At 55.5% G+C, this 12239-nt stretch overlaps 1 protein-coding gene across 1 annotated transcript; it reads right to left on the bottom strand.

Annotated features, from left to right (window-relative positions):
- Positions 1-6422: 6422 nt before the first annotated feature.
- On the bottom strand, positions 6423-10839 carry TRIM47 (tripartite motif containing 47). The gene is made up of 6 exons (XM_003786122.3): positions 10171-10839; positions 9086-9181; positions 8585-8815; positions 8225-8423; positions 7725-7799; positions 6423-7454 (listed from the first exon to the last, which is right to left on the bottom strand). Exons 1-6 carry the CDS (start codon positions 10837-10839, stop codon positions 6814-6816), a joined length of 1911 nt encoding a protein of 636 aa, XP_003786170.1. The 3' UTR covers positions 6423-6813.
- Between the last annotated feature and the right edge of the window lie 1400 nt (positions 10840-12239).

Here is a 12239-nt window from a genome sequence, read left to right as displayed (position 1 = left end):
GGCCAAGGTGGGTGGATTGCCCTGAGCTCGCAGGTTCGAGACCAACCTGAGCAAGAGTGAGACCCTGTCTCAAAAAAAAATAGTCGGGCATTGTAGCAGATGCCTGTAGTCTCAGCTACTTGGGAGGCTGAGGCAAGAGCAATCCTCTTGCCTCAGCCTCCTGGCTTAAGTGATCCTCTTGCCTCAGCCTCCTGCGCCCGGGTATTTTTTGGTTGCAGCCGTCATTGTTGTTTGGCGGGTCCGGGCTGGGGATTTGAACCAGCCACCTTAGGTGTACGTGGCTGGCGCCTTAGCCGGTTGAGCTATAGGCACCGAGCCATGTGCTTTCAATCTTTTAGCTATATAGCCAGAAGTAGAGTTGCTGTCCTTTTCTCCTGTAGTATTTACCGCAGCTACAATGATCAGGCAGCCCTTTGTGCACTGCCTGTGAGAACAGGGGCATCTCTCTTTGGGGCCCCCACTAGTATATCCCTAGCACTGAGCATAGTACCCCACACTGGTTAAATACTGTAGAATGAATGAGTGATGGTTTCTAATCTTTTTTTTTTTTTTGTAGTTTTTGGCTGGGGCTGGGTTTGAACTCACCTCCAGCATATGGGGCAGGCGCCCTATTCCTTTGAGCCACACACACCACCTGATGGTTTCTAATCTTAACAAGTGGCACAAAATGTAGTATCTTGGCAAACTTAAGTTGGGCTAATCTTAGCTCCTGAAAACCGGATCCCTGGGATTCCCCAAAGGATTGACACATCTTCAAAGAGTTTCAAATTTACTCAATTATTCAGGGAAATAATAATAATGATAACATTTATTAAAAGCTTGCTTGGCCAGGCAAGATGGCTCACACCTGTAATCCTAGTGGAAAGCCAAGGTGGGTGGATTGCCCTGAGCTCACAGGTTCGAGACCAGCCTGAGCCAGAGCAAGACTTGTCTCTAAAAATAGCCAGGCATTGTGGTAGGTTCCTATAGTCCCAGCTACTTGGGAGGCTGAGGTGAGAGAATCGCTTGAGCCCAAGATTTTTTTTTAGAGACAGTCTCCCTTTATTGCCCTCTGTAGAGTGCTGTGGTGTCATGGCTCACAGCAACATCCAGTTCTTGGGTTTTGGGGATTCTCTTGTCTCAGCCTCCTGAGTAGCTGGGACTACAGACACCTGCCACAATGGCTGGCTATTTTTTTGTTGCAGTTTGGCCAGGACTGGGTTTGAACCTGCCACCCTCGGTATATGGGGCCGGTGCCCTACTCACTGAGCCACAGGCACCACCCGAGCCCAAGAGTTTGAGGTTGCTGTGAGGTATGACACCATGGCATTCTACTGAGGGTGACAAAGTGAGACTCTGTCTCGAAAAAGAAAAAAAGAGGCTCGGCGCCTATAGCTCAACCAGCTAAGGCGCCAGCCACGTACACCTAAGGTGGCGGGTTCGAATCCCCAGCCCGGACCCGCCAAACAACAATGACGGCTGCAACCAAAAAATAGCCGGGCGTTGTGGCGGGCGCCTGTGGTCCCAGCTACTTGGGAGGCTGAGGCAGGAGACTCGCTTGAGCCCAGGAGTTGGAGGTTGCTGTGAGCTGTAATGCCACGGCACTCTACCCAGGGGGACAGCTTGAGGCTCTGTCTCAAAAAAAAAAAAAAAAAAAGAAAAAGAAAAAAAGAAAAAGAAAAGAAGGGCAGCGCCTGTGGCTCAAAGGAGTAGGGCACTGATCCCCACATGCCAGAGGTGGTGGGTTCAATCCCAGCCCCGGCCAAAAACTGCCAAAAAAAATAAAAGAAAAGAAAAGCTTGTTCTGTGCCAGGATTACTTTATTTAATCCTCAAAACAATGCCATGCAGGGTGGGCACAGTGGCTCATGCCTGTAATCCTTGCATTCTGGCAGGCCAAGACAGGAGGGTCCCTTGACCCTCAGGAGTTCAAGACTAGCCTGAACAAGAGAGAGTAGAGACCCTGTCTCTGATGAAAACAGAGAAACTAGCCAGATGTTGTGGCAGGTGTCTGTAGTCCCAGCTACTTGGGAGGATGAAGCAAGAGGATCTCTTGAGCCCAAGAGTCTAAGGTTGCTGTGATCTATGACGCTACAGGTTTCTATCTAGGGTGACAGAGGGAGACTCTGTCTCAAAAAACAAAACAAAACAAAACAAAAACCAAACCACAAAAAACCCCAAAACAAAAAACAATGCCGTTCAGTTCTACCCTTATCTCTATTTTACAAGTGAGGAAACTGAGGCATGGGACCTTAGTATATTTCCCAAAGACACAGAAAATGGTTGAGGTGGAATTTTTAGCACAACCCACACACAAAACCATTCTCCAAGTCTGGGACAAAAAAAGCATTATGTTTTTTAATATTAAAGCAAAATTGGTGGCTCGGCACCTGTAGCTCAAGAGGCTAAGGCACCAGCCACATAAACCAGAGCTGGCGGGTTCGAATCCAGCCCAGGCCTACCAAACAACAATGACAACTACAACCAAAAAATAACCAGGCATTGTGGCAGGCACCTGTAGTCCCAGCTACTTGGGAGGCTGAGGCAAGAGAATTGTCTAAGCCAAGGAGTTGGAGGTTGCTGTAAGCTGTGATGCCACAGCACTGTACCTAGGGTGACAGTTTGAGGCTATGTCTCAAAAAAAAAAAAAAAAAAAAGCAAAATTGGTGATATTATAGAGCAAAATTGAAAATTTGAACATCATTTAAAGATAATGTACACAGAACATAAAGGATCCTTTCTACCTGCCTCAGCACTTGGCTCCGTGCTGCTGAGCCTGGCTCAGGTCCAGGCTTCTGCCCTGCTCCTTCTCTCAGAGCAGTTTGGAAGAACATTGAGACTCTATCCCAAGTGAAGCCCATGAGGACCACCCAAGGCCTCCGCATCTTTCAGCATCTTCCAAAAGATCTCCCTAGGCAGACAGAATGACCTGTCTTCCAGATTTTGAATGTTGGCATCAGATGAGAATGTGTGTTGGGTGTGAGGCTGAATGGGATACAGACCCTGCAGTTAAATGCCACAATATGCCCTGTTATTCCTTGTTTCACTTTTTTTTTTTTTGAGACCGAGCCTCAAGCTATCCCCCTGGGTAGAGTGCCATTGCATCACAGCTCACAGCAACCTCCAACTCCTGGGCTCAAGCGAGTCTTCTGCCTCCGCCTCCCAAGTAGCTGGGACCACAGGCGCCCACCACAACGCCTGGCTATTTTTTGGTTGCAGCCGTCATTGTTATTTTGGCGGGTCCGGGCTGGATTTGAACCTGCCACCTTGGGTGTATGTGGCTGGTGCCTTAGCCACTTGAGCCACAGGTGCCGAGCCCCTTGTTTCACTTTTTGAGGTTTTAATAACTCTAGGTCCCCTGCAGTCCAAAAATATTAACTGGAAAACTCCAGAAATAAACAATTCATACTTTTTTTTGTTCGTTTGTTGTTTTTGTTTTTTGAGACAGAGCCTCAAACTGTTGCCCTCGGTAGAAGGAGGTCACAGCTCACAGCAACCTACAACTCCTGGGCTTAAGCGATTCTCTTGCCTCAGCCTCCCAAGTAGCTGGGACTACAGGCGCCCACCACAACGCCCGGGTATTATTTGGTTGTAGTTGTCATTGTTGTTCGGCAGGCTCAGGCTGGATTCGAACTCGCCAGCTCTGGTGTATGTGGTTGGCGCCTTAGCCACTTGAGCTACAGGCGCCCACCAACAATTCATAGGTTTTAAATTGCATGCCATTCTGAGTAGCGTGATTAAATCTAGTGCTGTCCTGCTGTGTCCCACCAGGGCCATGAATCATCTCTGTCCAGCAGATCCACACTGTCACTGCTGTCCACCCATAAGCCACTAAGTAGCCATCTCTGTTAGCAAAGTGGAAAAATAAAATATATAGGGTTAGGTCCTATCTGTGGTTTCAGACATCTACTGGGTGTCTGAGAATGTATTGCCATGGTTAAGGGGACAACAGAGTATTTTTCTACCTGGGGCAAAACCCACCCAAGCCCCAGCCCAGTAGAGAGGGCTCCAGACCTCAGCCACGCCCAGTTCAGGGTCATCTTCCAGGCCAGACCTTATTTTTAGCCAGTCTCACTTTCTCTGCCTGGGAGAAGGGGAGGTTGAAGAAGCATTTCTGGGAGCCTTCCTGGGACCTTGGGAGGAAGCAGAAGAGGGGGAGAAAGGAGGGAAGAGTAGGGGGGCCCCTTTCCTCCTGGAGTGTGGTGAAGCAGGGGGTGCAGGATCCAGCAATGTGCAGCTGCCAGTGGGGAGGGGCACCCCGTTCTTTCTCAGGCAGCGGGTTGGATCTCTGGAGTTAGCTTTCCCACAGAAACAAAGCTCAAGTGGGGGTTGGCTCCCCGCCTGGCCCCGAGGAGCCAGATTCAGCTGACAGAACCATAGCCTCAGAAAAGCCCTCACCCCTCTGCCATTGTCTGAGGCTCTGCAGGAGCTTCTGAGACCACAGACCCTCTGGCAACTCTGCCAAGGGCTCTGGTAACCGTGGGAACTGCAGCCTGGCCAGTGGCAGCTCTTCCACAGGGCAGAGGTGGGAAGCAGGGCTGTGTGCGAGTGTGTATGAGTATGTGCATGTGTGTGTTTAGATAGGGACAGGACACACTTAAGCCACGGAGTATGAAGGAAGTAGGTGACTGTGGGCCGCTTCCCAATGTCTCTGTGCCTCAGTTTCTCCATCTGGATGTAGTAGTGGGAGGATAAGGTTGAGACTAGATTGGTGGTTTTCTCATTTTTTTCTTTCTAACCGTTTCTTTTTTTCAAACAATCTTGAATAAAACAGATAAAATCTCTGATTAAAGGGTTGGTAGGGTGGTGACGGGGACCCGTCCCCCAGTTTCCTCCACCCCACTCCTCAGTGTTTCTCCTGCCAGATCTTCTCAGGGCACTGTTGGAAAAGTTGCTGGGCTGGAGACACATGGACATACACAGGCATCCTCTCCCTCTCCCTCTCTCTCTCACACAGACGCACACAGACACACACTCCATCACTCCCAGCATTAGCATTACACTAGGGTCACTGAGGAAGTGCAGGATTGTGGATAACATTCCAGACTCAGGAGTCTGAAACAAAACTTGGGAGTCCAAAGACCCAGCCCTTTGAGAGCTGTCCACCTCTTGAGCGGGCCAGTCCCCACTCTGAGCTGTAAGGCTGTAACATTGGGATTTAGGATTAAGATGTTTGTTTTACAAAGTCCCATGCAAGCCACTGGAAGCTGGAAATCACTGCAGGTGGCAAGCTTGCTGAGCGGCTGTGGACACAAGGTATGAACAGTCAGGCCTGAATTCCACCAACGAAGCACCAAGTCTGTCCAGCTCATGTTCCAGGACAGGCCAGGGCTTCCTGAAGGGTTGGGGTCCTGGCGAGGACAGCCTCTGGGGTGGGGAGTGCCAAGCTGGGGGAGGAGATTAGCCAGCAGGTGGTGGGCGAAGGGGTTAAAAGAGGCCCTGTGCTGGGGGGAGTCTCATAGCAGGTGGGGAGGGGCTGCCTGGTGCAGCCTCCCCATTGGGCCCTAAGGAGCTGGAGACCTGGAGCTGCCAAGGGAACAGTGTTGAAAACACAAAGCTCCGGAGCAAAGAGGCCCCGCCCGGAAAAACAACATCCTGGCTGCTGGGCTCAAAGCAGGCTCTGAGGGAGGGGCTATTTTTAGCTGCCAGGCGGCTTGGGCTGGACTTGTATGGCCTTGCTGTCTGGCTGTATACGCACCCTTGGTCCCACCTGACCTTGACTGGCTGGCTGTCTCTCAGAGTCCTTTCTGGCTGCCACTGCCCTCGGGTATAGCCCCTCTGGTGGTGCCCCTGAGCCACAGAGAACCCAGGGAGGAGAGGGCTGATTTGGAAACACACTGGCCTTGTAGCTTCAGGGCATCCTGGGCCTGGCCAGGGTTCTGAGACAGCAGAGGACTCTGGGCCCTCCCAGGAGAAAGGCAGAGGCTCTTCTGGGATGCAGGGTCTGGAGAACTTAGGTTGCTTTATTATAGATGTTCTCAGTTCTAGCCACACCCTCAAGGGTCTCAGTCAAGACCATCCCTGGGCTCAGAAGGAGTGCGTGTGAAAAAAGCTCCAAGTCCCAAACTCCCTTGCCCACCCACACCCAGGAGTCCTGCCCTGCTCCTGGGGGTGTGATGTCTGCATTTAGTTCTGGGCACAAATAGCAAAAGGCAGGTCCAGAGCTAGGCTGTGGTTAAAAGGGTGAAAATAGCAGGTGGGAGCCAGGCCAGCCCAAGTCCTGGAGCAGCAGGATGGTTGTGGGCTAGACCCTGCAGGAGTTGCCACTTATGGCTGCTCCTGCCTGAAACCAAGGTGCCCTAAAGGTAGGCACCCTGTTTTAGTCCCCTCCTTCTGGGCCAGGGGCTCTGCTGCCCCCTTCTGCCAGCCACTAGGCCAGCTCTTAAAACAGGGGGAGAGGTCTTGGGAATTCTTGGTGGGTGGAGAAAGATAGAAAGAAGCCTGTAGGTCAAAAGATATTTATTGTGCACCACTACACACCAGGTACTGTTCTAGAAGCCTGGAAAAGGAGTCAGGGTAGCTTGGCTCTGTCCAGGCCTGCTGAGGGACAGGACCTGGGGGGGGGGGCTCCTTTCTTTCTTTTTTTGTTGTTGTTGTTGCAGTTTTTGGCAGGGGCCAGGTTTGAACCCACCACCTTGGGTATATGGGGCCAGCGCCCTACTCCTTGAGCCACAGGTGCTGCCCAGGGCCTCCTTTCTGAGAGGTGGAAGGCCGAGTGTATGGAAGGTGGAGGCCTGTAGAAACACGGTAGGGCTGAGGTATATGGGACTCCAAGACTTGTGCCTTCCCTGGGGAAGATGAGAGCCCAGAGGAGCCAGCTTCCCAGAGCCCAGCATCACCTCCTCTTCAGCACAGATATGCAGGACTTCTTGAGCGGCCCAATCTGCAGATGGGCATCCACACTCTCCAGGAAGAAGGCAGGCTTGAGCCTGTGTGTGAAGAGCCCTGCAAAGTGGCTGTCCAGGCGGCTCTGGAAGGGGTCAACGGGGGAGGCTGGAATGCCACTTCGGCGAGGGCGGGAGGCTTTCAGCCTCCGCAGGAGACTCATCTTGCCATCTCGCACAGCGTAGAAGGCCAGGGCCCGGTCGGCGTACTCTAGGCAGATGCCCACTGTCGGTGAAAAGGGCTGGGGCAGGGGCGCCTCCAGCCCGTGGAACCAGACGGAGAAGCTGCGGCCGTTCCATTGCAGGCAGCAGGAGTGGGCATTGCGACCCAGCCGGCCCCGGTCGTAGGGCTCCTGGGGGTTGAACCCTTCGGCCATGACGCCCACACTGACCCAGCCCTCGATGATCTCCACCTCCCAGTAGTACGTGCCCCGGTCCAGGGCGCCTTCGCCCAGCACCTGCTCACAGTGGGTAAAGCGGGTGGGTGACTCAGGGTAGTTGATGGGACAGAGCACCCTCTTGACACCTTTGGTTCCGAACAGCTGCAGGAATTTGTCTGCTGTATCGCTGTCCAGGTCCACGATGTAGGCAACTGATCCCACAGACAGGAGAGAGAAATCAGGCTCAGGTCCCAGTATCAGATGGGATGGCCCCTTCCCTGGGTGCCACCTCCCCAGCACATGGCCTCTCCCTCCCCCCCAATCAGCATAACTCAGTGCTGCTGGAGACCACCCTAGGAGCTGACCTAGTTCACCCCAGCAGCTGGAAAGGGGACTTCAAGCCTTCTTGTGCCAGGGCCCTTCTGGGGCCCTGCTTCTGGAACCAGCCCAGCAGCCTTAGGAGGGCCCAGGTGTCTACTTACACTTGAGGAAATAGTCCCTGGGAGCTTCACTCTCCAGCTGATTGGTGCTGTCGGGGTCCTGGGACTCTGCATCGGCTACAGCAGAGGAGACAGTGAGGGGTGCTCCCCTAGATGGCCCCTCAGAACTTATGGTTGTAATTCTTCCTCCCTCTTACTCCCTGTCTTCCCAGAGTCTTAAGCTACCTGGGGACAGGCATGCACCGGAATAGGGCACCCTGTGCTCATGCCCTGTCAGATGCCAGAGTTCTGCCCCTTGCCCACTGCTCCCTGGGCCTCACACCCTCAGAAGGTAGAGGGCGGGCTATAAGAAGCCTTTCTTCCCACTAGACTGTGGACAAAATGACTGACTGGTCACCACAGGGTGGTGGCTCCAATTGTTGGCAAGATTTGGGCCCCTCCCTGTGCCAGGCAGTTTTCCTCCTCCACAGCTGAATGAGTGTCAGGCCTGGGGGCCGTGTAGAAGACCAGGAGAGGGTGAGTCATCTGGGGAGGATGCCCACCTTCCGAGCCCAGTTTCTGCGGCCCGTCCTCATCGCTGCCCAGCCCCTGAAGCTGCTCCCACTGGCTGGCACAGACCTCGGCCAGCACATCTCTCACTGCCCGGACAGCTTGGGATGACTTGGTGAAGCTGAGCTCCCTCGGGGGTCCAGGACCAGGGCCACACCCTTCCTCCAGGGCCAGCCTTAGTGCCAGCAGCTCCTGTGCCAGACAAATGCCTGTTCAAGCTCTGCTGGCCACAGCTCCTCCTAGTGGTGGGGGAGGTGGGGGACAGCTCTGCCAGGAGGCTGGCATAGCCTGGAAGGCCAGGCACCCACTGTTCACACCCTTGCTCCCTCTGTAGCCCCCAGAGTAGCCCTCACCTGCAGGAAGCTGACTGAGTCAGCCTCAGGGACCTGATTGAGGTTGTGGCGGGCCCGGGTCAGGCGGCTGCGCTGCTCCTCCTGTCGCCGCAGGTCGCCCTGGGAGCGGCCCAGCATGGCAGCCTCCCCCTCCTCAATGAAGCCCAGCACCTGGTTCTGGAAGCCCTGCAGGGTGATGGCAGCCTCTGCAAACAGTCGGCTCACCCTCTCCCGCTCTGCTACAGCTGCGCTCTGCATAAGGCGACAGTAGGGATAGCCATGAGGAAAAAGAACACTCCTGGACTTCACCCTATCTTTCTCTGACCCCACCTTCCCACCCTGCCCTCTTGTGGGTATAGAGGGGGTCAGCCTGAGTCTGCCCTGGATTTGTGACACTCATGCTAGTGGGGTTGGGTGGAGCCCTAAGCACACATGCAGTAGATTGTACCATGCTGAAAGCTCAGGCTGCCAGGAGCCTGTGCAGGAGAGGACAGGGATTGGAGATGGGAGGGAGGATCTGACCTTGATGAGGGCCACCGTGCGCCGGGCCTGAGCAATGCCAGCACCCAGCTCATCCATGCGGTCCTCCACGGCACTGAGGACTTTGGGCTGCTCAGCCTGTGGATGACACCCTCCATGAGTATGGGGTCTGGCAGAGGCTGCAACCCTGCACTGGGGTCCCAGGCTTCCCCAAAAGGGTAACCAGGAAGTACTATCTGTGCATGGGTAGGACTGGGAGTGACCATGATGTCCCATAATACGCCAGAAGTGCCTCCAGCCTGGGCACTGTTCCTCATGCCTGGTGGGAGCACAGGCTGTGTGTCTGCCTCCCTACTCTGACCAGCCCCGTTTGTACCTGGTCCTCCAGGGGTCTCAGTGTTGCTCAATGAATAGGAGAGCTCCCTCCAGTAGGGAAGGAGTGTGACTGCACAGGAGGACACCAAACTGTCCTGGAGATCACGGTCCCCAAAGAGCCTGAGCCCCCAATCCCCGCCTGAAAAAAGGGGATTCCGGGCAAATCCCCTAGGTTTTATGAGTCACTGGTCCAGGCAGGAGAGACGGAAAATCCCAAGGCCAGAGGCGCCAAGACCGGGCTGGAGGCCAAAGGAAACTGGAGGCGGGAAGTAGAGGGACGCTGCGCACATGCTCCCACCACAGCCCCCGGAACAGCTGGACAGAGGGGATCTGTGCGCCCAGCCCGCCCTCTGTCGCACTTCTGTCGCCAGCCACACCCATTCTAAGCCGCTGCCTCAGACCAGAGCAAATCTGAGCTGGGACGGGCATGAGCCCCACCAGGCACATCAGCCGCACTGCGGGAACCCTCCGGGCCTTACCCGGCTTCCGCCCACCGTACACCCCCAAGAACCCTAACCCAGACTCAGGTCTTCCTGCTCGCCCTTCGAGTCCTTTTCCCTGTATCACTGGTTCCTCCTTCCCGGTTCTCATCACCACCACGTCTGGCGGGGGAATGACATTGTCAAGGCTGAAAGGGACTGCGCAATTCCTCAGGTCAGAGGAGGAAATTAAGACCCAGTCCAGGGAGAGTAGTGGACCCAAGGCCCTCGGCCCGCTCGCGACACGGTCACCCGCCCCCACCCGCACCCCACCTCCTGGAGCGCCCGCTCCTGTTCCAGCGGCACGAGCTCGTGGCCGCGGTGCTCCTGGGCGGCGCAGGCCTCGCACAGGCACACGCGCTCAGCGCGGCAGTAGCGCTCGAGCGGCCGCAGGTGGCGCGGGCATAGACTCTCCTCCAGCCGGCGCAGCGGCGGCACCAGGCGGTGTCCGCGCAGCGCGGGGCTGCGTTCGTGCGGGCCCAGGTGCGCGGGGCAGAAGGAGGCGAGGCAGGAGAGGCAGGAAAGGGCTGCCGGCAGGGCCGCGCCCTCGGGGCACGCGTCGCAGGGCACCGGCTCTTCGCCTGCCGGCCACGGCTCAGGCGCGCAGGGAGCCGACGGTTCCGGGGTGCTGGGCGGGGCGCTGGGCGCCGAGGGCTCGGGGGCCGGGGCCGGCCCGGGCCCGGGCCCGGGGCCCGAGCCCTGGCGGAGCTGCAGCAGCTCGGACAGCGTGTGGTTCTTGCGGAGCTGCAGACCGTCGGGAAAGGGCTCCTGGCACAGCGGACAGCGGGCCGCACCCCCGGGCCCACCGGCGCCACCCGAGCCGCGATGCGGCCAAAGCACACCCAGGCAGGCGAGGCAGAAGTTGTGGCCGCAGGGCAGAGTCACTGGCTCCCGGAGCGGCTCCCGGCAGATGGGGCAGCTGAAGGGCCCGCTGCTGTCCATGGCTCAGTAGCCGCACAGGGCGTCGCGGGTACTGCTCCCGCCTGGGAGGGACCCGGACCGTTCGCGCCGCAGCGCCGCCCTCAAGGACCTGGGCCAAGGGTCCGGCCTCCTCCCGCCCCCCTCTTGGCCCGCCCCCCAGCGCCGCCAGGCCCCAGCCCAGACTTCAGGGCCCGCCTGCCTTGGAGGGCTCATGGGCCATCTGCTCCGCGTGGTCCCAGGGAGGTCGAGGCTAAAAGGATGTGAAAAGGTGGGGCGCGGGCAGGGACTCGAGGGGTACACGGGTAGCGGGCTGGGAAGGCTGCACTGTCCCCTTGACCAGGCCTGGGCTAGAGGGGCTGGGCGGACCCAGCTCGGTCACACCAGCCCCTTTGTGCTCCAGACCCCTCCCTGACACCGTTAGCAAAGTTCCTGAGCTGCTGGCTGCAGAGAAAAATAACTGCTGATATATGTATGTTTTTGCCCCTTAGCGACTCTGTTTACCCCTGGTGGGGAACTTGGGCTTTTCTAGACCTGAAATGGGAAGTTGACGTTATCTTCCAAGGCCCTAGACTGAGGAATTTAGTTCCGGTCCCTGGACACTCACAGGCACCTTCCCCAAGTGGAAGTTGTTTTTTGTTTTTTTGCAGTTTTTGGATAGGGCTGGGTTTGAACCCACCACCTCCAGCATACGGGGTCGGTGCCCTACTCCCTTGAGCTACAGGCGCTGCCCAGTTTTTTTTGTTTTTTTTTTTTTTTTTTGAGACAGGGCCTCAAGCTGTCGCCCTGGGTAGAGTGCTGTACCATCATAGCTCACAGCAACCTCCAACCAATTCGGGCTCAAGAAATCTTCTTGCTTCAGTTTTTTCTATTTTTAGTAGAGACGTGTGTGTGTGTCTCTCTCTCTCTCTCTCTCTCTCTCTCTCTCTCTGCTCAGGCTGGTCTCGAACTCTAAGGTCAAGCAATCTACCCGCCTGGGCCTCTCAGAGTGCTAGGATTACAGGCCTGAGCCATCATGCTCAGCCCCCAACTGGAAGCATTTTAAGACTCATCCAATTACATACTTAAGAAGGTGCATTTTGGCCACCGGGTGGCCAAATCTGTATGCAGATTCTTCCTCAATAAAATTAAGTAGTACTGAGGTAGAACCCAAAGTATAAGGTAAACATCTGCGAGTCCATGCTGCTTTAAATAAATGCCTGGATAAATGAGTAAGTAGGGGTGAATAGACAGACACATTTCCCAGAGAATTCCAACTGATTTTTGTAGACACTTAACTTCCCACTCCTTACCTGTGGGCTGTGCGTAGTGACTCTTCCAAAGGGAGTGAAGGATTTACAGTGAAGAAACCTGATGAAAGACCTCAGCCAGGTGATCAAGGTCAACACCAACAGTAATGAGTCTTTTTTTTTTTTTTTTTTTTT

The sequence above is a fragment of the Otolemur garnettii genome, unplaced genomic scaffold (assembly GCF_000181295.1).
Source record: "Otolemur garnettii isolate 467f Iridium unplaced genomic scaffold, OtoGar3 scaffold00018, whole genome shotgun sequence".
Taxonomy (NCBI): domain Eukaryota; kingdom Metazoa; phylum Chordata; class Mammalia; order Primates; family Galagidae; genus Otolemur; species Otolemur garnettii.
Note: the sequence above shows the minus strand (reverse complement) of the source record. Positions and strands in the feature narration are given on the sequence as shown.

What these genes read in the sequence shown, in the direction of transcription:
- TRIM47 (XM_003786122.3), bottom strand. Translation starts at nt 10,839, where the DNA reads ATGGACAGCAGCGGGCCCTTCAGCTGCCCCATCTGCCGGGAGCCGCTC. An exon ending in ACTCAGTCAGCTTCCTGCAG is followed by an intron (nt 8,424 to 8,584) that starts GTGAGGGCTACT and finishes TGTCTGGCACAG; the next exon opens with GAGCTGCTGGCACTAAGGCT. An exon ending in GCAGAAACTGGGCTCGGAAG is followed by an intron (nt 7,800 to 8,224) that starts GTGGGCATCCTC and finishes CCTCTGCTGTAG; the next exon opens with CCGATGCAGAGTCCCAGGAC.